At 36.3% G+C, this 25,939-nt stretch overlaps 3 protein-coding genes across 5 annotated transcripts; 2 read left to right on the top strand and 1 right to left on the bottom strand.

Moving 5' to 3' along the window:
• LOC115218318 (tigger transposable element-derived protein 1-like) lies at positions 1 to 2,906 on the top strand. Its single transcript, XM_036508458.1, has 2 exons — positions 1 to 1,757; positions 2,829 to 2,906. The coding sequence occupies exon 1, from the start codon at positions 52 to 54 to the stop codon at positions 1,744 to 1,746; it is 1,695 nt and encodes a 564-aa protein (XP_036364351.1). The 5' UTR covers positions 1 to 51; the 3' UTR covers positions 1,747 to 1,757; positions 2,829 to 2,906.
• A 9,652-nt stretch (positions 2,907 to 12,558) lies between these two features.
• LOC115218317 (zinc finger protein 239-like) lies at positions 12,559 to 20,829 on the bottom strand. Of its 3 annotated transcripts, none has more exons than XM_036508453.1 (3): positions 20,619 to 20,829; positions 17,591 to 17,691; positions 12,559 to 15,592 (listed from the first exon to the last, which is right to left on the bottom strand). In XM_036508453.1, the coding sequence occupies exon 3, from the start codon at positions 15,159 to 15,161 to the stop codon at positions 14,370 to 14,372; it is 792 nt and encodes a 263-aa protein (XP_036364346.1). In that variant the 5' UTR covers positions 15,162 to 15,592; positions 17,591 to 17,691; positions 20,619 to 20,829; the 3' UTR covers positions 12,559 to 14,369. The 3 variants fall into 3 exon arrangements, with proteins under 3 accessions (XP_036364346.1, XP_036364348.1, XP_036364347.1); XM_036508455.1 differs by lacking the exon at positions 20,619 to 20,829 and having other exon boundaries at positions 12,559 to 14,471; positions 14,640 to 15,592; positions 17,591 to 17,728; XM_036508454.1 differs by lacking the exons at positions 17,591 to 17,691; positions 20,619 to 20,829 and adding an exon at positions 15,770 to 15,965.
• Positions 20,830 to 21,751: 922 nt separating this feature from the next.
• On the top strand, positions 21,752 to 25,686 carry LOC115218366 (40S ribosomal protein S3-B). The gene is made up of 6 exons (XM_029788134.2): positions 21,752 to 21,866; positions 23,846 to 24,070; positions 24,762 to 24,856; positions 24,972 to 25,159; positions 25,348 to 25,534; positions 25,635 to 25,686. Exons 1-5 carry the CDS (start codon positions 21,834 to 21,836, stop codon positions 25,530 to 25,532), a joined length of 726 nt encoding a protein of 241 aa, XP_029643994.1. The 5' UTR covers positions 21,752 to 21,833; the 3' UTR covers positions 25,533 to 25,534; positions 25,635 to 25,686.
• Positions 25,687 to 25,939: the final 253 nt, after the last annotated feature.

Raw genomic sequence — 25,939 nt, 5'->3', positions numbered from 1 at the left:
TTTGTTTACGTTTGTTTCTCATTCATTTCTGAATTTATTTTTTTGACCCTGATGGCTCCGAAGAAAATTCATAACGAAACCGCTAAGCGTCATGCCATAACGCTGGAAGATAAACTGATTATGATAAAACGCCATGAAAAAGGTGAGAAAGTGGTAGCAATCGCGCGATCTTTTGGGATGAGTCGGACAACTGTGTCGACGATAGTTCATAATAAGGACAAGATTTTGGCACATATCAAATCTGAAGCCCCAGGGATGAAGAACACTGTCATCAATAAGAAAAGAGGCAGAATCTATGAAGAGATGGAAAGTCTTCTTTCTCTTTGGATTGTTTGGTTGAATCGCCAGCGTGCTCCTATTTGTCAGAAAATCATTCAAGAGAAAGCGTTGTCTTTGTTTGAGGAACTGAAGAAAAAGTATCCCCACGAGAAAGATGTAGAGTTCAAGGCAAGTCAAGGATGGTTCATGAGATTTAAGGAGCGAAGAAGTTATCACTCCATTAAGGAGCAAAGTGAAAGTGCATCAGCTGTCGAACAAGCAGCAGCGGAATTTCCTTGTGCATTGAAGAAAATCATCGAAGAAAACGGGTTTCTTCCCGAACAGATCTTTAACGTAAACGAAACTGGATTGTATTGGAAAAAATTGCCAGACCGTTCGTTCATTTCCAAGGAGGAGAAAACCATTCCAGGCTACAAGGCCTCGAAAGAACGTGTGACCATTATGTTGGGAGGTAATTGTGCAGGAGATTTTAAGTTAAAGCCATTGCTTGTGTATCATGCACACAACCCCCGTGCCCTGAAGAACATACCCAAGGCATCTCTCCCTGTTATATGGATGGCTAATTCAAAAGCATTGGTTACTGTTGTTGTTTTTGAAGATTGGTTCTTCAATCATTTTATCCCAGCAGCAGAGAAGTACTGTAAGGAGAAAAGGATTCCTTTTAAGATTTTACTTATCTTAGATAATGCTCCTGGCCACCCGCAAAATATCGTAGATTTCGACCCCAACGTTACCGTCGTATACCTCCCTCCGAACACCACGTCTCTTCTGCAGCCAATGGATCAGGGAATAATTGCTATCTTCAAGCGTTACTATATGAAGCATACGCTGCGGCAAGCAATAGCTGCAACTGATCTTGATGAGTCCATCACACTTCGTGAGTTTTGGAAGAGATACGATATCTACAAGGCCGTACAGAACATAGCCGCGGCATGGAATGATGTACAGAGCACGGCTATGAATGGTGTGTGGAAGAAGCTATGCCCGCAATTCGTGAATGATTTTAAGGAGTTTGATAATGTTGCCATCAACAAAACGTTGGTGACTAAGAGCAAAGAACTGGAAATGGATTTGGAGGAGGAGGATTTCACAGATTTATTTGAAAAAGACAAGCAGCCCCTGACGGACGAGGATTTGATAGAGCTTCACGAGCAGCAAAATAAAGAAGAAAAAGAAGTTGAACCTGAGCCACGTCACTTTACCATTAAGAAAATGCAGCAAGCATTTGCATACATCGAAAAAGGTCTTTCTATGTTCGACGATATGGATCCAAATGCTCAGCGCTTTTCCAAGATTATGGGCGCTTGTCACGAAGCTCTTGCTCCTTATAATGTAATCCTTGAGGAAAAGAAGAAGAAGACTGTTCAAGGAACTCTCAACCAGTTTTCTAAGCGCGTCGAACAACAAGAACACCCAGAGTCAGCTGTTGATGCTGGTGATCCACAGCCATCTACATCTACAATGTAAACCACCAAATTGTATGTACGTTTTGGTAAAACTTAGATATGTTTCGACCGAAGATTGGTCCAGGCCATGTCTAACTTAATAGCACCACCTGATAGGATTATTCGAATCCTGTTTAAGTCAAGTTTTGTTTATGGTCCATTCAAGTAGTGAGTTTTTGTTGGGTGAGTTGTATCCAATTATGGGTGGCTTATCTGGTATTCCTTGAAGGAATCTATCCAGACTCCGTTTAAAGTTGATGGGATCCTTTTCCTCTTTGATCTCTTTCGGGACAATGTTAAATAGGGCAGAGCCTCTTGAGGAAAAGAAATTATGTTGCAGTGTACATGTATGCTGTGATCTTGAATTGGGCAGGGGACGTATGGCCCGTGGTCCCAGTCTTGGATGAACCTTGAAGCTAATGTTCAGGTCATTTGGGCAAAGTTGGCGGTATATTCTCCACATCGTGCAAATGATGTACCGCTGGAGAAAGTAGAATTTAGGTTTTTTTACTATTGCAAAATAATAAAAATTACTTAATTTGTTTTTTAAGCTTAAAAAAGGCTTTTATTTTACCATTCTTATTGCAAACCGCATTCATAAAGTGTCTGCGATTTACAATAAACACCGCCAAATTGTTTTCGTAAATTTAGATTACTTTTTTACTGTACTGTATTAAAAAATTAAAATTATGGCGATGTTACGGTATCATTCATAAATAAAGTACAGAATTGGGGGTAGTTATTATCGGTTTAGCCTAGAGACAAGTTAATTCGACTTAAGTCGTGTCACATGGAACCAATTAACGACGTAAGGTGAGGTAGGCCTGTATTTATAATGCATGAGATTGTATTGAGTTTGCTTTCTATGAGGTTAACTGGAAATGTCGACTCGTTTACAATTTGCATTTGATAAACTTTCAAATATTGCCATATAATGCATTATAGTGCATAAAATTACTTTTTTCTTCTTCTTCATATTTGCTACACAGCATTTGGTTAAAGGACTACGAAACTGTGGTTAATAATAAATATCCAAATGTGTCCGCCAATTCTTTTATATTTTAATTAAGAAATGTCTTTCCTTGTTTCATTCCTTTCATCCAGAAATCCACCACAACCATTTCTAAAGAAGATCTTCCACTCATGTTGTTAATCCACTGCATCAACGAAATATAAAAGCAAAGAAAAAGTACGTATTTGTAGTGTTCAAATCTATATAAAATGTTTTCAAGGCAGAATTTCTGTATCACCATCGCGACCTGAAAGAGAAGCAAAAGAGCAAAGAATTTAAGAGTTTTGCCTTCATTTTTCCTTCTTTTTAATATACCTGTGTTTCATACGACTGGAATTACGATTCTGAAAGAATCCATTTCAATTTTTTAAATATTTTTTCGCACTCTATTCCGTGCCATTTTCTTCACGGCAGTTTGATCATATTTTCACACTGAATAGAATTCCTATCTATTCCTTTCCGAGCATGGCCATTTCCATGATAGCAGCAAAGTCTTGTAGTCTTTCATATTTTTTAATACTGTAGTCTTTGCTGAATTCACTTTGAATGTTCCGTATTGTACGTTTTGTTTCCCTGACTAGAATTACCTTTCGTACATTACCCTATGTACTATACATGCACCTTAGATGAGTTGTAGTGCACCTGAGCACTGTACACAATGTTTTATTATTATTATTTGAAATTTTAATTCACTGATAGATTCAGCTATAAGAAGTATTCGTTCAACAGGAAAAAGTTCGTACGAGCAGCTGGTTTTAATGTCCTCTTTTATGGGTTGGAGGACTATAATAAACCGAGAGGTACAGAGTCCTGTGCAAGTCCCATCCTCGTGCTGAACTCATAGCTACATTCTTTACTAACTCTCACTTTGTTGAGTATACCTCTGCAACGATCGGTGAGTTGTTGATGTCACCAAATTCAACGGTGCAATTAGCGTTGGTGATTAGTTTGGGTAAGACGTTTGGAGTTTGGTTTCAGAGGCAAGTTGAGAAGGCTGGTAAATTTCAGCATGCCTGAAATAATTTAACAGAAGAAATGGTTCGTACTTAACATGGCTTTTATTTTACCATTACCAGATATATTCACAACTTCTACGAGTTGGAGTAAAGTGTTAGGCTGTTAATGGAATCCCTAGCTGCTATTTCAGATGGTTTACTCCAAAGTGATGTGAAAAACGGCAGATAATAATAGGGCTCACATGTTGCCGTTGATGACAAGAGGAAAGAATGAGAGAAACAGATAACCTCCAAATAAAAGAGGGTGTGTGAGGCATGTTGCCTCTGAAGGTTGCCAAGTGAAGAGAAAGTTCTGTTACAGGGATCTGATATTTATACTTCTCCCAGATTTTGAACTTGGTAAATATAACAATGGACATTTGGTGTGTCATCTGGGTTGAACTGGATTTCACTTAACCCTTTAGTGTTCGCATTATTCTGCCAAAATTAATCCTTTTTTATCCACATTGCCTTGAACTAATCAGGCATTATCTTGTACCTATGAGATTTTGATAAGGTAGCTGTTAATTTTTAAAACGATATTGTAGGGTTCGTGTGAGAGACCAGATCTGGCCAGTTTGAACATAGAACAGGCAGAATACTTCTGGCCGGATATGGCCAGTTTAAATGCTAAAGGGTTAAAATGGTGAATAATATAACAGAAACTATATCATTGTGATATCTGTTGTAAATCATTCTCTAAAAATACTAACTTAGCTGATCACAAGCGTATTCATACAGGAGAGAAACCACATCGATGTGACATCTGTGGTAGATCATTCACTCAAAGCAATCAGTTAATTAAACACAAATGTATCCATACAGGAGAAAAGCCATATCACTGTGATATCTGAGACAAATCATTCTCCCGAATGATGAATGATATGACAAAATGCACTCAAATTCTGAGAGCAAACTCAGAACAATGGGAACTAACATGCTTCAGATCAAAGTTTCAATTCTTGGTTGAAAATTCAGTGTCTGTCCACTATACACCCCCACATAGCTTGTACTGTTCTCACATGGCATCATTTATCTACACCTAAGTTCCCGAGTAACCATGAGATCAGAGAGGACTGTATGTGTGTAAGCATGTATCATGTATTTGACATATCAGCTACGTAACTTTTATCATCTTTACTGTTCAATTATTCAGGTAAAGGTTTACTTCTTGAATTGAAATAAAAATCTTTGCTGTAGAATCTCTACTGTTTAAGTATCCTCTATATCTTATACTGTTTCTCTTATTATTCCAGGATACTAACAACAGAAAATGATATTTACATCAGAAACATCATCAATATTTGTTTTAAAAACTCAAGAAAGATGTTATACAGAACAACTAGAACCATGTTTATGTAAATCTGGTCAATTATGGTGAAATGTTTCTTCTGACTGATGTTCACAACATTTATGTAATTCACTGTCTGGAATGAGTACAAAATAATTTTGCATTCTAAGGACTTTACAATATCTTTAGATATTGGCGAACAACACAGTTGGTGGAAATATAGCAGAAAGAATATTCATTACAAATAATCTGTAAAAAGCGAAACGAAAAATTATACATATATTGTGAGAAGAGAAGCAAAATGAGTTTAAAGATTCTTTTTTTCTCTTGAAAAGTTGATGCAAACAATAAGGAATCTCAGGATATTGTAGAATCGTAAAATGTCATTCTCTCAAAAAGATAAACCAATTACTCGTAAACGTATTCATACAGGAAAGAAAGCGTATCACTGTGATATCTGTGGTAAAGTATTCTCTTCAAGAGGTGAACTAACAACTCACAAACGCATTCATACAGGAGAAAAACCATTTCAGTGTGATATCTGTGGTAAAGCATTCCCTCAAAACCATCACTTAATTACTCACAAACGTATTCATACAGGAGAGAAACCATATCACTGTGATACCTGTGGTAAATCATTCCCTCAAAATGGTCACTTAACTAAACACAAACGCATTCATATAGGGGAGAAGCCATTTCATTGTGAAATTTGTGGTAAATCATACTCTCGAAACGATGAGTTAACTATTCACAAACGGGTTCATACGGGAGAGAAACCATATCAGTGTGATATCTGTGGTCAATCATTCACTCGTAAAGACAGCTTAACTACACACAAACGTGTTCATACAGGAGAGAAACCATATCAATGTGATATCTGTGGCAAAGCATTCTCTAAAAATACTAACTTAACTGATCACAAGCGTATTCATACAGGAGAGAAACCGTATCAGTGTGATATCTGTGGCAGGTCGTTCACTCAAAATAATCAGCTAACTAAACACAAACGTATCCATACAGGAGAAAAGCCATATCATTGTGATATCTGTGATGAATCATTCTCTCGAAATGATGAGTTAACTACACACAAACGTTTTCATACAGGGGAGAAACCATATCACTGCACTATCTGTGGTAAATTATTCTCTGGTGCAATTAATTTAACTCTACACAAACGCATTCATACAGGAGAGAAACCATATCAGTGTGATATCTGTGGTAAATCTTTTCCTCAACATGGGCACTTATCTAAACACAAACGCATTCATACAGGAGAAAAACCCTACCATTGTGATACCTGTGGTAAGTCATTCCTTCAAAGTGATCACTTATCTAAACACAAGCATATTCATACAGGAGAAAAACCATATCACTGTGATATCTGTGGTAAACCATTCTCTCGAAACGATGAGTTAACTATTCATAAACGGGTCCATACAGGAGAGAAACCGTATCACTGTATAATCTGTGGTAAATCTTTCTCTAGAAGTAATCTCTTGAGTGGACACAAACGCATTCATACTGGAGAAAAGCCGTATCATTGTGATATCTGTGGTAAATCATTCACTCAAAGTACTGCTGTAACTGTACACAAACGTATTCATTCTAAAGAAAAACCATATCATTGTGATACCTGTGGTAAATCATTCTCTCAAAATAGTCAGTTAACTAAGCACAAAAGTATTCATACAGTAGCAAAACTCTATCACTGTAATATCTGTGATAAATCATTCTCTCTGCATGAGGATTTAACTAATCACGTATGTATTCTTACATAAGACGGACCATATGAATGATGTCTGTGATTATCATTCTCACTAAAACCATTTCATCGTTATGTATATCAAGTACATTCTTGTTTCATATATTTATTGTTTCCATTATGTTGCTGATTTTATTTCTGGTTCCTTCATGGCTTTATGGAGAAACTTGATATTCATTTGCATAATTGGCGGAGAAATCTTTGAATTATCATCAATGTTTTTATGTCCATTGTCAGGGCTGGAATGTGTTGAACCACATTTTCTCAAACATTTTATCATTTCAAATGTAAATCTCAAATTCCAGAGTTCTGACTGCAACAGTCACTTTGTATTTTTATAATAATCTAAACTCTAAATAAAACTGGTTTACTATGAAATCCCTTTTTTTTATTGTTTAATAACCAAGTCTTGTTTGCATGTTTTCTAAACTGATTTTCACCGAATGTTTACTTTTAACCCTATAGAATTTATTGACACTATTTGATACAAGATATGATCTGATGTTATGAGGAAGTGAGTGAGATATCTATCTATCTATCTATCTATATATATATATATGCCAGCGCCGCCTCGACTGGCTTCCGTGTCGGTGGCACATAAAAAGCACCATCTGAATCGTGGCCGAAGCCAGTGCCGCCTCGACTGGCTTCCGTGCAGGTGGCACGTAAAATGCACCAATCCGACCGTGGCTGATGCCAGCCTCGCCTGGCACCAGTGCAGGTGGCACGTAAAAATCACCCACTACACTCACGGAATGGTTGCCGTTAGGAAGGGCATCCAGCTGTAGAAACATTGCCAGATAAGACCGGAGCCTGGTGCAGCCTTCTGGCTTCCCAGATCCCCGGTCGAACCGTCCAACATGGAGAACGGACGTTAAACGATGATGATAATGATATATATATATATAAAGCAAAGGATGTCTGTGTGTGTAGTACATATGCATTTCTAGTTTTCAACTGACTTTTACCAAAAATTACTTATGTGCCAAGGATGGTCATGTACGGTTGCATTTTGCCCAGAGCTCCCACGTAAAGTGAGGAACCAGGGAAAAAAGTGTTTCACATGGATTTTCTCTAAAAATTGCAGTTTTCAACCGATTCTTTCCCTTTTCTCTCTTTGCTTATTTCTTTCTTCTTTTTTCTCATTCTCTGTTTCTCTCTCACCCTCTGTAATAGTTCCTCTCTTTAAGTCTGTGTCTGTTTCATTCACTCTCTCTTTCTCTCTCTGAAAATTGACTTCAATGTATTTCAATTTTGTCGAATATATATATATATATATATACATATATAGATCATAGATCTGCTCAATTAGGGCACATTCCGACATTTACAGCAGTAAACAAATTTGAAATTCTATTGCCAAGAAAGTTCAGAATACTGGTGGAATATTCCCCTCAAAACGTCTATCAAATGTAAAAAGAAAGAATATATATATATATATATATACATATATATATTTCAGATGCCATGATAGATCGTTAGCCACTACACACATTTTTTTCTCTCCTTGTTTTCTTCGCCCCTTTCTGTAGAAGAGCATAGGCTCGAAACGTAAAAGACTTTTTCTATTCCTGAGCGTTATACTAATACATCTGTTTGTTTTGTACACCACCTGTCTTTGTCTTTTGTTGTTTTTTTCGTAAACTCTCCCTATATATATATATATATATATATATATATATATATATATGTATGTATAAATTAAATTAGAGATAAAACCACTATTAGGCAAATCAAACTGTGAAAAACATAAACCAAAACATAGAAATAAAATTAATTAATATAATATACAAAATAAATATAAAATTCAAAATTTTAATTATTTAAATTTAAAGTTGAAAAATTTATGTTTATAAATTTATATATATATATAATATATATATATATATATATATATTATTTTTATTTATATATATCTTCATCAGTTGTTGGATGTTTTTCTACTCTCGTATTTCGAGCATTTAACAACAATCTATGCTTTCAATAAAACAGTTGCTCCCACAAAGCAAATGAAATAAAATTTGGGATTTTATGGAGGGTTAAAATTGGTAGCACAAACAGGAAGGGCTGCTAAGCCTAAACGAGGTTGTGGCGGTGAACGCATAAATCAAGGTAGGACAGGAGACAAACAAGAACACGTGTGTGTGTGTGTGTGTGTGTGCATGTATGACAAAGGAAAAAAAAATTATTATTTTATGAACCTCATTAGCTTACAAGTGTTTCTGCTATAAGCTGCAGTGGACTCAGAGTTGACTGTCTGAATAACACCCTACAATTTTGCCAAAGCCTCGAATATGAACTGCAATCTATTTGGGAAAAAGAATTACACTTGTATATATATATATATATATCTCCTGTGTTAAAAAACAAAATTGTTTCATTCAAATATATGTGTTATAAACAATTTAATGCATTCTCAAATTTCCAAAGCTTTCTTATTACTTTCGATATATTTGTGTGTGTACCTAAGATTTTGTTGTTAAAATTAATGTGCAATAAACTTTATATTTCTACAATACACAAAATAAACATTTTTTCTATACGTTTCCTAATAATATTTAATTACAAAGGTACTAGGTTGAGGAAAGAGTTTGTGCACCATTTTAAATAATGATTTTTTATGCAAGAATTTATTCAAAAACAACAACTGTTCTTCAAAACAAAAACCATCATTTTCCACGACCTTCTGCCAACGATCTGCAAGCTTTTGGATTTGGTCAAAGTAGAAAAGTAGAAGCGAAAAATTCTTGACAGGCTTCTTCAACTTCATAGAATGACTCAAATCAGCGACCTTTCATAAAGTGCTGCATTGATTGGAAGAGACCATAGTCAGATGGAGCAACATCTGGTCTATAGGCTGGATGCAACAGAACTTCTACACTGTCCAGTTCTTCAATCTTGTTGGTGGTCTTTCTTGCAGTCTGCGGCTTTGCATTGTCTTGTTGAAACAAAGAGCATTTTCAAAGAACAAGCCTTGGGTACTTTTCAACCAGTGCATCATAGACTCGATGAAGTTGCTTGCAGTAAAGTTCAGCATTGAAGGCACGATCATTCAGCACAAATTTGGTGTACAAATTTTTTTCCCCAACCTAATATAATAGGAGTTTTTAGACATTGAATAGCTATGAGGGTCCTCTTCTCATAAGTAAAATAGATCAAAGGGGTTGATAGGAAAATGTTTGAGAACCAGAGCTAGTCCATGAGTGCTTTTAGCAGACTTTACATTTTCTATCTCTCACACACTGTATTAGCAGTTTGGGAATCAAACCCAATATGCTGTGTCCAAATGCCCAACAATTTCCATTTTTAGATGAACAATACCTGGGTGATTTTTGTCAGTCATTTGAAATCCATGACTGTGTCATCACTCATCAACGCATTTTTTTTATAATCCTAAAAAGTACTAACTTTCTCACCTTACTGGCACTTGTGCCCCATGTGAGTAGGGAGCACCATTCGAGCGTGATCGTTGCCAGAGCGGCTAACTGGCTTCCGTGCCAGTGACACGTAAAAGGCACCATTCGAGCGTGATCGTTACTAGCGTCGCCTTACTGGTACCTGTACCGGTGGCATGTGTAAAAAGATTCGAGCGAGATCGTTGCCAGTACCACCTGACTGGCCCCGTTCCAGTGGCATGTAAAAGCACCCACTACACTCTCGGAGTGGTTGGCGTTAGGAAGGGCATCCAGCTGTAGAAACTCTGCTTGATCAAGATTGGAGCCTGGTGTAGCCATCTGGTTCGCCAGCCCTCAGTCAAATCATCCAACCCATGCTAGCATGGAAAGCAGATGCTAAACGATGATTCTAACAAAGTCTAGAAGATTCTTTTACTGCAAAATGTAACATGTTATAAAATCTCACCCAACATGGAAATTTATGAGTTGCTAGAGAAACCTTTAGTTTTTAATCCAGTTTTTGCTTTCCATCATGAGATGCACAATAAACTTTCCTTGACTTCAAAATGGTAACATTTTAGTGTGAACTTTCCTCCTGCTTTTGAACATTTATCAAGGATTGACCTCACTAGTGTTGGTCACATGTAAAAAGTATCTGGCCCACTCTGTAAAGTGGTTGGCATTAGGAATACCTATTTCTTTACTACCCACAAGGGGCTAAACACAGAGGAGATAAACAAGGTCAGACAAACGGATTAAGTTGATTACATCAACCCTAGTGCGTAACTGGTACTTATTTAATCAACCCCAAAAGGATGAAAGGCAAAGTCGACCTCGGCGGAATTTGAACTCAGAACGTAACGGCAGACGAACTACCGCTAAGCATTTCGTCCGATGTGCTAACAGTTCTGCCAGCTCACCGCCTTTAGCATTAGGAATACCATTCAGCCATAAAAACCATGTGAAACCAGACAGTCCACTGGCTTGCCAGCTCCTACCAAACTGGCCAATCCATAACAGCATGGAAGACAAATGTTAAATGATGAAGATGATTTCGTAATTAAACACGAGCCATAAATACTCACTCCCTTTGCTTTACATTATGTCTGCATTACATTTCTGTGTGTCAATATGTCTTTACTGTTCTCTTCACTTTATGCTTGCATTCTCTGAGAAGTGTAGCCTCATCATCACTCAATTCCATTTTCCATGCTGGCATGGGTTGGACAGTTTGACAGGAACTGGTAAGTAAAAAGACTGCACCAATCTCTGACTTGGTATGGTTTCTACAGCTGGATACCTTACCTAATGCCATCCACTTTTACTGTGTGTAGTCAGTGCTTTGTACACAGGACCTGCACTGAAGTTGCTATGCAGCTTGCAAATCTACAAAGCCCAAGAAATGGAATGGTGGGGTATCCTTACATTAGATGGGGGAGTTAAGGTATGAGAGAAGATGTTGGGGTAGAGCAGGTTCATGTTGTTGGCAACTGCAGGGTATATACCTGAAACCTGGTTGGAGAGGTGATGATCTTGAAATGGACTTCTGGTTGAATATCAGTCATTCGAAACAGTAGCTGGGTCCTCACATCATTGATGGCGGGGGGGGGGGGGGGATGCACTGCAAAGCTGTAGAGAGGAAACCCTGAAACACTCTGCATTCTCTCCTGATGACCCATGAAACCTTCAGGCATTCAATATACAGAGGTTTTGAATGACTGCATTCGCACTGTGTCCAAGCCTCTCAATGTCCTATATTCATTGGAATGACCTTCCACACTATCCAGTATCATCAAGCATTCAGCTCTATTGGTTGTCTGAAAAATCTTCAGATCCTAAACCTGTAAATTTTCGTATGCTTTGATGAAATGTAGAGCAATAATAGTCTGTCAATTGATTAAATGTGTTTTTGTTTTTTATGACCATGTCTCCAAATGCAGGAAATCACAAAGTACAAAACATTTTCTCTTCAGTTTTCTAATATCCTTTCCCCAACGAAAAGGTTGATTGACAAAAGTTACTGTGATTGAAATTGCTTCAAAATGGACCTTCAGAAGCTGTAGTAAGGTTTCACAAAGTAAATCTTACAGAATTAAGGCTCTACATGGAAAATTGTACAGCTTTTGGTGGAGAGAACACAAATACAAATTTTGGAGAATGTCTGTACAAAAGTGTGAAATAATGTTGATTCAAAATTGAAACCAAACAATATTTAACATAAAATTGTGTTGATAGATTATATAAACGGTTAAAAATCAGATGAGAAAATGTGTAACTTTCAACATACATTGACCAAGGTAGTGGAATTTGTGCATAATTTGAAGTTGAATCACAAGACTTGATTAGAGATTCCAAATAAAAAAAACAGTAAAAGAATAATTTCAGAGTAAACCAATTTTATTTAGATTTCAAATTCTTATGAATATTCAGAAAAAATGATGCAGTTGGAACTCTGGAATTTCAGACTTCCACTTGAGATAACAAAATAAATGAGAAAATGTGGTCCAACACATTTCAGCATTGACAATGGACAGAAAAACACATTGTTGGTGATAATTCAAATATTATTCCACACCCTTTGTGTTTAGAAAAGTTTAAGACCACGATGACATTTGCAAATGACCATCAGGTTACCCCAAAAATTCAAGAAGGGAACATGTCATACATGAAATTATAGATGTTAACAACAGAATTAGTCTCTTCATAGAATAAATACAATAAATATAAAACAAAAATACACCTCAATGTACATACTATACATGCCGGAATATATATATATTCTCTCCTTGTTTTTTCTGTGTCCCTTTCTGTAGAAGAGCGTAGGCTCGAAATGTAAAAGACTTTTTCTATTCCTGAGCGTTATACTAATACATCTGTTTGTTTAGTACACCACCTGTCTTCGTCTTTTGTTTTTTTCGTGAACTCTCCCTATATATATATATATATATATATATATATATATATATACACACACACACAGAACCACACTAATAGCCTAGGAATGAAATTTAAGATTTTGTGGTTTCCTGTGAATTGATTTTGATAAAACTATTCCAAGCTGGTTTGCATACTATGGCAACACCATTGTTATGTTTTCACTATTCCGTGTAATGTCCTTTCATTTTTATTACAGATTCTTCAATTTTGGGGTGAACCACACTAATAGCTTTTGAATGAAAATATCCCATCAAGACATTTTTTCTTCAGAAAGGTGAAAGGTAATGATACATATTAAGCATACATTGAGTCTATATTCAACAGAAATCCATAATATTATTATAACATTTATTGACATAAGGGATTATTTAGCCACATGAATGCTACTTTGATAGGTAACCTCAAAAACCCTAATAGTCATGGAATCTCTCAATTTCTTTATAGTAGCAGGTTGTACTGCCTCTGCTGCAACTTTGATGATCGCCCAAAAGACATCTTTTGATGTAAATTGGTGTCCATCGGCATAAACATTTTGTTTAATGATGGATTACAGATTTTCAATAGAATTGAGATCCAGAGATGTTAGCATCCACCCCATCAACCTTTCACCTTTTATGCTGCAAGACCCTAGGAATGTTTGGGTGGTCCTAGCAGAGTGGGAGGGAGCGTTGTCATGCATGACTATGAGATTCCTTAGAAGTGACAGCCAAGGATCCAAGACCTCCTTCAGGAAACTGCGGTCACTTTAAATTCTTCAGGCACCTTGACTGGGCCAACATATCTATTCCAATGATACCAGCTTGCACATGACTTTGACACCCTGTTGTTGATGTTGTAAACGCTGGTGACGCTCATCTCCAAAATAGACCCAACCTTTTCCCCAACCGTCAGGTTCATCAAGGGTTGCCCTGGTTTCATCAGTGAACAGAACACGACTCAAGTCTAATGTCATGTACTTTTGGGACCATTGTGAGGAGGCAGCATCTGGAGTTCTTGCACAGAAGCTATGGTTCTGAGGATGTGATTTCAAGTGGTTTTCAGAGAATGAAGAAGTCTGGAAGTGGTGAAAATGGTTTTGCTTGTTGGAGACTTTTTAGTGAGCATGATTACACAAATATCAGTGATGTAGTTTGTCACATTTAAAAATACATATGTAATTAGTTAAACCAAAAGATTGACAGTTTTTATACTGTACAAATACATTTGTGCTTAGTTAACCGATTACTGTGGGGGAATGATTTACCACGGCTGTCTCAGTGATATGCTTTTTCTTTAGTATGAACACGTTTATGGACAGTTACAGCAGTACTTTGGGAGAAGGATTTACCACAGATATCACACTGATATGGTTTTTCCCCAGTGTGAATCCGTATGTGTCTCTTTAACATATTACCTTCAATAAATGCTTTACCACAGATATCACAATGAAATCGTTTTTCTCCAGTATGAATGCGTTTATGAGCAGTCAAGTCACCATTTCGAGAGAATGATTTACCACAAAAATTACACACATATGGTTTCTCTCCTGTATGAACATGTTTGTGAGCAGTTAACTCATCATTTCGGGAGAATGATTTGTCACAGATATCACAGGGATAGGGCTTTTCTCCTGTATGAACACGTTTGTGTTTAGTTAGCTGATTACTTTGATTGAATGACCGACCACAGAAATCGCATTGAAATGGTTTTTCTCCAGTATGAATGCGTTTGTGATCAGCTAAGTTAGAACGTTTAGAGAAGGACTTAGTGCACATATCACACTGATAAGGTTTCTCTCCTGTGTGGATACGCCAGTGTTCGGTCAAACTATCTCTACGAGTGAACGCCTGACCACAGATTTCGCATCCGTATGGTTTCTCTCCTGTATGAACACGTTTATGAATAATTAAATCATCAGTTCGAGAGAAGTGTCTACCACAGATATCACAGTGATATGGTTTCTCTCCCGTATGAATACGTATATGAATAGTAAGACGAGCTTTTCTAGTGAAGGACTTTTCACAAATATCACACTGATACAAAGTCTTTCCTGAGTTTTTTGCCATTTCTTCAGAACAAAAAGAAAACCAAAATCAATCTTTTAAATCATTTCACCATCATTTTTCTTCTTTCTCCACAATATTTGGATACTTCACTTGCTTTTCTTTTAATAATTTACATGTAACAAATATTCTTTAAAATATATTTCCATCACCTCTGATCTTTACAAATATCTGAAGATGTTGAAAAGTCCTTTATAGATATATCAATTTAGAATGCAAAATTATCTTGTTTTTTTTTTGTTTTTTTCCAGACAGTGACTTTCACAAATGTTCCTAATAATCTTGCCGAGAATCCAAGAATTTCCCCATAATTCTCCTGATTAAATAAATATTATTATATTATTCTGTATAACATCCTTTGTCTTCAAAAAATTATAGATATTGATGATGCTTCTGATCTAAAGTAATTTGTTGATACCAGTTTCATCAAGGACCTTAAATAATAGAGAAACAGTATAAGATATAAAGAATAATTAAACTGTAGGGAATCACCAAAAATTCACATTTCTATGGTGATAAATTTTAGAATACAACTGAAGTTATCCAGAGTATCACAACATTATTTCATACATAACAGAGCAGAGATAAACATCTAATAGAGATACATATACCACAGAAAAGAAATGTCTCCTTGTCTTGATTGTTGGAAGCAGGTGTCACTACCAAGCAAACAAATTTATTTGCTTCTAGTCCTCCATAAATACATAGCTGGTTAAGGGAAATATATAAGTGGGGGTTGGTGACAGGAAGGGGCTGTAAAAAAATCAGCCCAATGAATAATGTCTATACAACCATGGAAAGGTGAACATTAAAATGAAGACATACTGTAGCAGATAATTACATACTCATTATCATTATCATTTTTACGTCAGCTTTTCTATGTCATCAAAGTTTTACAACAATATACTCTTTCTGATACAAACCCCTTTTAGTTACCCATTATGATATGCAGGGATACTGTGTACATCTTCTATATCATAGTACATAAATAAATAAATAAGTAAATATATGCAATATTCTAAATAAATATAAACAGATTATCCTTGATTTATAATCACTCACATCTTTGATTAACCTGTAAATAGCCGAAATGAGCAAAGCAAAAATTGTAAATGGAATCACATAATTTACAGTTGCCCCACTGAATGCTTCTGTGAATCTTAAGGGTGAGGAAAAAAACTTGGGTGCAGTAAACACTTTGGCTGACATATAGGTAATAATAAAAGCAAAAAGCAATATGGACTATCCATGAAATGGTCAAATAGTTTGGGTTCAGGATGGACGATCAGATACAAAAATGTGGACCCATAAGACTACTACTAATTCTAACTATGACTAGGAATATTTCGTGACTTTGAAATAAGAAAAAAGAGATGACCACAGGGGAATCTTTCTTGTAATGAATGTTTCAATAGCTACAAACAAATTACAGAAGCTGAGATGCCTTAAATATCTAGGAGAATGGGATATGGGCTAATCAACTGTATAAGAGTATTTCATGCCCAGTATTTGGTACAGTAGCATCACTGCCCACAATTTCAAGAGAAAGATGATGCAAACATTGCATATGTTATATAGATGAGAGAGAGAGAGAGAGAGAGAGAGTTGTAGCAAGAGAGTTTATATAGAAGTAATGCAGAAGTATCTGGTAAGCAAAAAAAGACACCTATACTTAGCATTTGTTGAACTAGAGAGGTGCTTTGATTGGAGTTGTTATTTGGTGGTCTCTAAGTTTGGGGTAAATGAATGATGCTTTGTGAGAGCCATGTACAGAGGTGCTGTCAGCAAAGTGAGAGTTAATAAAGAGTATAGCTATGAATTCAGTGAGAATATGGGATTGCATCAAGACTCAGTCACCTCAAATCCATTTTATCCATTATGGTCCTTCAAGCCATTACACAGTTCAAGACCACCTGCTCGTGTGATCTCATTAAAATTGTTCACAGATTTCTTATTGCAGAATCTATAGTAGAATTAGAAAAGAAATTGCATGCATAGATGCAAAGCTTTGAATCGAGAAACCTCCAGCTGGATTTAGTAAATATAAAGAAGACAAGATAGTGCTGCAATCAGAGAAATAACCATACTCGATATATAGAAAAGCAATAGGGAGTAATTGTATTCGGTGAAATATTGAAAATGGCTGAGTTTCGAAATATCAATTAAATATATTAGCAATCGAAATAGCAATCAGTATGATTAGCGATCGGGAAAGAAAAGGACACACAATTAGGGGAAGAATTATTAGAAAAAAAAAAGAACTCTGAAATCTTTGGATAAATTTTTTTTTTTTTTTTCTGTGTCGTAATTCCAAGAATTGGGAGACTTTTCAATTAGTATTCTTGTCTTTTGCTCTTTCCATTCACGAAGAAGTATTCCGAAAATCTGTTTTGGAAATATTTTAAATAGTTTAAGCATGATAAAATACTCACGTCTACTGTTTCTTTTATGTATCGTTGACAGTCGACTAACAGAATGAGAAGATCATCCACGGAGATGGTTACGGGTGGATTGCTCGACGAAAGAGGAGAACCTGTCAAGTGACATTAATTACTATTAAATAAAGGAAACAAATGAATAGACTTGGAGATCTATTGCGAACCACGGTTTCGTAGCCATTCCGATAAAACGTACCATTTAACCAGCGCTTTTGGGTGATAAAAGAAAAAATAATAAATGACAATGAAATGTTAATAGAACATCGTTGTTCTTCGTCAATCGTGGCTTTACTTGGGTTGAACAACTACAGCAGCGATGTTCCAGCCCGAGCTGGCAGAACCGTTAGCACACCGGGTGAAATGCGTTGCCGTATTTCGTCTGCTGTTACGTTCTGAGCTCAAATTCCGCCGAGGTCGACTTTGCCTTTCATCCTTTCGGGGACGATAAATTAAGTACCAGTTACGCACTGAGGTCGATGTAATCGACTTAATCCGTTTGTCTGTTCTTGTTTGTCCCCTCTATGTTTAGCCCATTGTGGGTAGTAAAGAAACATATAATATAATTACGGTATACGTGCTGCCGAAACAAGTGCGCGTTAGAAGATAATATTCGATAATGTATTGGGTTGGGACAAAAGTTCGTAACATTTTTCAATTGATAGTGTCTAAACAAATAATTTCATTTCTCACGTATTTAATACATGGTTCTTTTTTTCTTATAAAAATCGTTCAATTTGAATGATACTACAAATATTTTAATGAACATTGTCTAACTAAACATAGAGGAAATAATGTTTTTGTGTACTTTTATTGTCAAATTTCGAATTTGACTGTGTGCAGCCTCTAGTCGTTTTCTGTAGTTTTCAACGAGCTTCTTGCATGTAGATTTTGGCAGTTTCACCCATTCTTCTTCACAGAGTTTCTCCAGTTCCTTGATATTTTTTTGATCTCTTGCGTGTACTCTCAACTTCAACTTTTTCCATAACTTTTCCTCTATATTTAGTTAGACAATGTTCATTAAAATATTTGAAGTATCATTCAACTTGAACGATTTTTTATTGTGAAATTTATGAAAAACCAATGTGTTAAATACTTTTGCTACCCACTGTATTTTCTGAAAGGTGTCATTTCGATATGTCTTTCTCTACGATTAATTTATGGATAGTTTACTTTCATTTTTACGTTAAAAGTGAAAATGTGATACATTTTCGTCATCTGGTGCTCTATTCTATTTGGAAATGAATGGAATGATATATCCATTTTGTGGAGAAAGTGCTTTATAAGGCAAGAAGGTAGTAAATGTGTTAGCAGACAGGCACCACTTCTGGTGCAGGTATGGTCATGTATCCTGCCACAACTCTGTCCAAAACCATCATTCAGGGTACAGTTGAGGAAGGGTGAAAGAGGACAGGACAGGTCACAACCCTGTGATCCTGCTACACATGACAGAGAACAATGTCCAACAGTAATTGGTCACTGTAAAAGTGTCTACAGTGGCACCCCAAAGACTGGCTGCACCAAGGTGTACACTTAGTCTCACTTGCACACTGACATTACACACCCTGTGGAGCCTGCAAGATTCATTTTTTTTTGCAGGCATCTCAAGTTTTCTGTAGCCAAGAGCCATATCTCACTACAATACTAACATGAGCATCATACAATCTAGCCTTCATTCTGTTGGCAACAGCAATAGTACCTTCTTGAACCTTTTCCTATTTACATTATTTACATTGGAAGGATAGATGTCTTCACCTTGTCTGTTGTTACCACTACATTTTGGCTGATGTACTCTCCAGCCATCATCAGGTGCCCTGGTAGAATTTCAAACCCAATCCTTTACTTGACTAATGGGGTACTCTGTTCTCATTCCTAAGGTATTTTATGCTGATGCTATTGTAATTTGTTTGAGTTATTGCCTAAGTTATTGCTAAGTCTTCACATTTTTAGTCTTGACCCAATGACTAGTTTTTACATAATAAATTTGCCTACCATATATACTATTCTACTTTGCATAAAACTTAAGCTATATTGGTACTTCTGGCTTTCATTTTTTTTAAGTATTCTAGTGTGTCAATATTTTAACAAAATGATGGTACCTTCAAGTCACTGGCATGGATTGAACCTGGAATCTTACCCATGGACAATTAAAGTGAATTTTGGGGCCTATAAACCCATTATTTTCATATTTTCCTTAATACCAGTTCCCATATTCTACTCATATCTGCACAAGGTCTGCTGAGGAGGTTATCATATCCTAGCATATGTGCTGCCTCTTTTTTTAGTTTTCATATTTTCAGTGGGTTCTCTGTCCATTATTTTAACTTCAATCCCACTGATGGAGGTGGTCTCTGTTTTTCTTTGCATGATCAGCTATACCTGATTTTTCATTATCCTGTCATGTCACGGCTTTACAATGTTCTTCTACCCTTACTTTGAGGGGACAGCATGTTTTGCCTTTTATATGACCTACCACAAACTGCTTGGGATGAAGTACATGCGGTCTTTGCTCATTTTCTCTTCTGTTGGTGGTTTTACTCGAAGGAGATATTTGCAAAGTGTTGTATTACTCTCGAATACTGCCCTGTCATATGGACCGCATATCTTTTGTATCTTTGGTTACTATATTTTCAGGCAAACCCCCTTCCATGCTAATTACATCTCCTAGGTAATAAAAGCTTTCAACTACTTCTATTGAACTATCCAAGCATTGAAGATTACATGGAAAAATGCAAGCAAGAGAAATAATATTCTAAAGATTATAAACCTGGATAAGTACAAGACAAGTTATTACATCTTGTAAAGTACAGAACAAGAACATTTTTACTTAAAATATTGCAGCTAAGGATAAAGATTTCAAGAGGCCTTTCACATAGGGTAGATAGACTGTGGTCACTTTATGGGTTTCATCCTCTCTTCTCTTCCTAATTGGAATGAATAGTATGATTTTTGGGTAGTTGTTGCTTAATAGATTGTTACTTAGCTTGATCATTTCTTTGTAGTGTGTGTCAGGATTGCTACTTACATTCTTTGATCGATGTTTTAGGCACTGAGCAATCCCTCTCTTTATACTGTATGGATAGTGGGAATTGAAGTTGAGGTATCTTGCAGTGAAGGTTGGCTTCTGGTTTATGGATGTCCTGAACCCATGCTTAGTGCATGTTATTAATACATCCAGGAATGCTAGTTGTTTGTCTTTTCCATTGTGAACTGCATGGATGGCTTTATTGAGTTCATATGATCTAGCAGTACTTGGACATCTTCCTGGTAGGGCCAGAATATAAAGGTGTCATCAACATATTGAAGCCAAAGGGTTGGCTTTAGTGGTGTTGATCCTAAAGCCAAATTCTCAAAGTATTCCATGTATATATTGGCTATTCTTGGTGATAATCATGGACCCATAGCTAAACCCTCGTCCTGTCGATAAATATCAGTATCTACTCAGAAGTTTCTACACAGTAGGTCTACATTTCTATCAAGTTTCCTATTGGTATACTGGTGTGTTCTTTAAGAGAGGTGTCCGCCACTAGTTTTTCTTGAATCACTGATAGTGCTTCATCAGTTGCGTAGTGAAATTTGTGCATAATTTAAAGTTGAATCACAAGACTTGGTTTGAGATTCCAAATAAAAAATAGTAAAAGAATAATTTCAGAGTAAACCAATTTTATTTAGATTTCAAATTCTTATGAATATTCAGAAAGAATGATGTAGTTGGAACTGCAGGCATAGAAGAAAAGCTTTGAATCGAGAAACCTGCGACTGAATTTCGCGAAGATCAAAAGTATTAGGAAATATAAAGAAGAATATAAGACGGTGCTGGAATCAGGAAAATAACCATTCTTGATATATATAAAAGGAATCGGTAGAAATTCTTAAGGGTTCCGTTTACATCTCCGTCATGTGGTCCATATTGCTATCTGTGTCGATAAGATTCATAAAATTGGCCATGAAAGCCGTACATTCAAACGAAAACATTTGCTTCGCCAAATCGCCATCAACAATATTTATATCGTTTGAACTTTGACATGAACCGGAACTGTATTATAATAAAACTTGCAGAACAAATAAAAATGTTAATTAAAATAATATTTCATACTTCTTTTTATTTTATAAACAATTTGAAATTAATTCTAAAATAAAATTCACGAATTTAAATTATTTATTGTTTGATAAATAAATTTCGACAAACAGGAAGTGACATTCAATGCGAGGCTAAGTCTTTTTAGTCTTTACATTAAAGATGAACGTCAAGCAAATCTCCAAGAAGCGAAAGGTATCTTTAATTTACTATTTAAATACATTTGTTTTTATAAAAATTTCACTCTTGATTCATTCACTATAGATTTGTGATTGCGTTTGATATGTTTAATGCATTTTTTACTTCGATATTATTCGGATGTTTACAGATTTCCTCACCAGGTTATTCCTTCCTTCATCCGTTCTCACATGGCAATGCCATATAATTATTTGATACTTCGCTTTAATTCATTTATTTCCGTCTAATTCATCTCTGAGTATAATACATAAATGTTTGTTTATCTCAGTTTCGTAAGAATTATCTTTTAAGTATGAATGAAATCTACATTAAACCCCTCATTCATAAATCCATTGACCCCTAACTCTAAACCCCTCAACTCTAATCATGTCTCAGTGAAATAAACCTTGTTCCACTTCTCTACTGTTTAAATCTTTCAAGATAATACTTTGTAAATATACGCACTGAACGGAGGTTTACCGTCCACCGCGACTCTAAGCATTTATTTTACTTTCGTTATTGAAAAATCTCGAGTTTTTGTTGGATTTAAACAGAATTAAAAGCTGAAGAACCTATTTTAAACCGTATTTTCTAATGATATTAGTTAAAAGTTGAATATGGGAGCCACTGTTTATATCCCAAGTGCCCGTTTGAGTAATATTTACTGAATTTCCTGGTTCCTGCTGTGGCCCTGTAGCCATTCTCCCTGTAATTCATCTTCCACATGGCTACCTCCAACACATTCTTCGCTTATACCGTAGCATCTCTTAGATTTACTTCTGTGTCGCATGAATTTCTCAAACTAAAATCAAGGAGTCGATGAGGTGAATATTGTGATTGGGATATGTTTGTAACTGGCTGTCGGGCAGAGAATACCCACACCCGGTGCTTAAGGGTTACTGGTGGTGTGCGTATTCTTTACCGCCACCGATGACTTTTATGGATCTAAATTCATTGTCATTGGTATGTGCGTGTGTACTAAATCAACTATATTGTTTTTGAGTGGGGTGCACCTGGAGAAAGTCTTTCAAAGCCTTCAACTGTATTACTAGATCACTGGTTCCAATGAACACTGACCGCTGCCTACCTTCAAGCAACTTTACGTCAGAGGTGTGGTCGCTCACCTGCTAGAAATGTCCCCTCTTCATAAAATAGAACATGTTACACAATGTACTCTTAGATATACAAAACTACGAGATGGTCGCGGCTGAAATGTCTTTAGTCATGGATCTGCTAAATAGAAGTGATCTGAACTGAACTGTCGAAATCTCGGTATTTAGGTATTTGACCACACCTGAATGTGTTGATGCCTTTAAAATATGTCAGTAATGGTTCATTTGCTGCTGCAGGGTGTAATCAGGTTCCTTGAATAACCTACCCCCTATAAGTATAAATTATGAGGAAGGTTATATAACCAAGTTATGGTGTGTATATTTTGGTGACAAAGTACGCTTTCATCCCACTTCTCGTTCTGTTTGATGTAATGATGATGTTAAACTATGACTTCTTACTTGGAGGGTGAGTTATGTCTTTTATCTATTCAACAGTTGATGGTATATTCCCATCCTAACCTGTTAGACGTATGTAATACAACTGCCAGTATCAGTTGTAGAATATTTGGATAAACAGGTCTAGTGTTCCCATCGTGACGTTCGTTCCTAGGTATTCTTTGCTGTGGCATTTGTTGGAATAACTTGGTGCAATCTGAATAGTGCATGGGTTATTCACTCATTAGATTCTATCACTGAACTAAAAGGTTAACTGGTACAGGAGGGGCTTGTCTAGTCCAAAGTGATGAGAAAACAGTGTCATTTAGTAATGCAACAGGCGTTGCTTTATCAAGTCAGGTGTATAGGATTGGGAAAAAATCATAGCTTTGTACAGTTTCTCATTTTGGAGTTTTTCTTTTGTACAATAACTATCTCTTCTCCATGTAATTTGTGTGTAGTTATGATAAATTCTAAAATGTAGTTCTTTGTCACTCACTTTCTTTCTAGTTTGTCGCTGACGGTGTGTTCCGTGCCGAACTGAACAATTTCCTCATGAAGGAATTGTCAGAAGATGGCTACAGTGGTGTTGAAGTCCGTGTAACTCCCACCAGAACTGAGATCATTATTTTGGCAACCAGAACCCAGAATGTTCTTGGAGAGAAAGGACGACGGATCAGAGAATTGACATCTGTTGTACAGAAACGGTTTCGTTTCCCAGTAGGTTCAGTTGAGGTAAGTTTTTCTGTTTTTGTTTTTGTCATTGAAGGTGGTAATTAATAATTAAGCATTTTATTAAATTATTTTATATATATATATAATTAATAGCTTATATGAATGTTATGAACAACATTATTATAATTACAATATTAAATAACCAACTGCCAACATTTGTGTTTCTTGAGAATACTGTATTACTCAAAATAGACTTGTTTGCCAACATAACATGGCAGTCCTGGTTTAGGACTAATGTTGCTGTAATCTAGCCCCAGGAGACATTGTTTCCAGCTGACTATACAACACGATCTGCGTCCTTATCTTTTCGAACAAGGGAATCTAGCACCCCCACTCAGCACAAAACATATCTGTGTCTGACACATGTTGGCAAACAGTCTTTACTACAAAGCACTGTTGCTGAATATCTCACATTGTGAGATTTAAAAGTAGTAATTTTCTAACTTATAATCTCTATGAGTTGGTGGACTATGTATAGTTGATGAGTTCACTTCAGTGATGTTATAGAATATTGTGAATAAGAGGAAATATCTTGGGCAACATGTCCTCTGATGCACCAGGTATTGTTGCACACTATTTGAATTCATACTCCTTGTATTATGAATAGGATTCTGGTATTTACTAGAAGTATTAGAAAAACTGGAAATAGTGGTAGTAATAAAGCTAACCTTGAGTTTATTTCTTGTTGCAGCTGTATGCTGAAAAAGTGGCCACCCGTGGTTTGTGTGCCATAGCCCAATGTGAATCATTACGATACAAATTAATTGGTCAGCTACCAGTAAGAAGGTGAGTAGTAGTAGTAGTAGAAGTGGTGTTTATGTTCTGTCCAAATATATGTCATTGTGGTGGTGGTGGTGGTGTTATGATGTTGACTCTCATGTTTAATGTTGTGTCCTTACAGAGCTTGCTATGGTGTCCTTCGTTTTATCATGGAGTCTGGAGCTAAGGGCTGTGAGATTGTCGTGTCTGGTAAATTGCGGGGTCAGAGAGCCAAATCTATGAAATTTGTTGATGGTTTGATGATCCACAGTGGTGACCCAGTAAATGACTATATCGATACAGCAGTCAGACATGTGTTACTTCGGCAAGGTAAGGGATCCTTTTCAAACAATTTCTTTCTCTTCTTATTCTGCCCAGAAAGTTGATGATTCAATTACTTTGAAGTACTTTTTGATGATGATGTCTTTTCATTCCATGTTTCTCCTCTCCACCATTCTATAAATAAACACTGTCTTCCAATATAATATTCTATTTTCTTCTCCTCCCTTTGCTACCAGGTGTGTTGGGAATCAAAGTGAAGATTATGTTACCATTTGATCCCAATGGCAAGATCGGACCCAAACGTCCCCTACCAGATCATGTTAGTATTGTTGAACCAAAAGAAGAGGTCATAGTACAGACCCCCTACAGTGAACACAAAGGAGTCAAACCCCCTGCAGAGGCTCCCCCAGTTGCAACATAAAAGTCAGTCTCTTCATTTCCTTCTTTACTTTTATCTTCTCATTTGTATTTTCTGACATTCATTACAATATTGTGACTCATGTGTATTTCTTGTCTCTTCCAGGTGGGCTCTAATAAGCTGATTTTGTGGACAAATAAACGATTTGGAAGAGTTTGAAATGTCTTCTGTTGTTTGTGTGACAATTCCATGTCATTGAACTTTTGTTTTTTCCTCTTGGCTCTATATCATACTCTCTTTCTTTTACTCTTTTACTTGTTTCAGTCATTTGACTGTGGCCATGCTGGAGCACCGCCTTTAATCGAGCAACTCGACCCCAGGACTTATTCTTTTGTAAGCCCAGTACTTATTCTATCGGTCTGTTTTGCCGAACCGCTAAGTAACGGGGACATAAACACCAGCATCGGTTG

This window comes from Octopus sinensis, linkage group LG13 (genome assembly GCF_006345805.1).
Source record: "Octopus sinensis linkage group LG13, ASM634580v1, whole genome shotgun sequence".
NCBI lineage: Eukaryota > Metazoa > Mollusca > Cephalopoda > Octopoda > Octopodidae > Octopus > Octopus sinensis.
This window is presented reverse-complemented; position numbering and strand designations above follow the sequence as displayed.

Bases quoted from the DNA above. Each gene is read 5' to 3' on its own strand.
- LOC115218318 (XM_036508458.1), top strand. From the start codon at position 52: ATGGCTCCGAAGAAAATTCATAACGAAACCGCTAAGCGTCATGCCATA.
- LOC115218317 (XM_036508453.1), bottom strand. From the start codon at position 15,161: ATGGCAAAAAACTCAGGAAAGACTTTGTATCAGTGTGATATTTGTGAA.
- LOC115218366 (XM_029788134.2), top strand. From the start codon at position 21,834: ATGAACGTCAAGCAAATCTCCAAGAAGCGAAAG. The intron at 24,857-24,971 runs GTGAGTAGTAGT...GTGTCCTTACAG, and splicing joins GGTCAGCTACCAGTAAGAAG to AGCTTGCTATGGTGTCCTTC. The intron at 25,160-25,347 runs GTAAGGGATCCT...CTTTGCTACCAG, and splicing joins ACATGTGTTACTTCGGCAAG to GTGTGTTGGGAATCAAAGTG.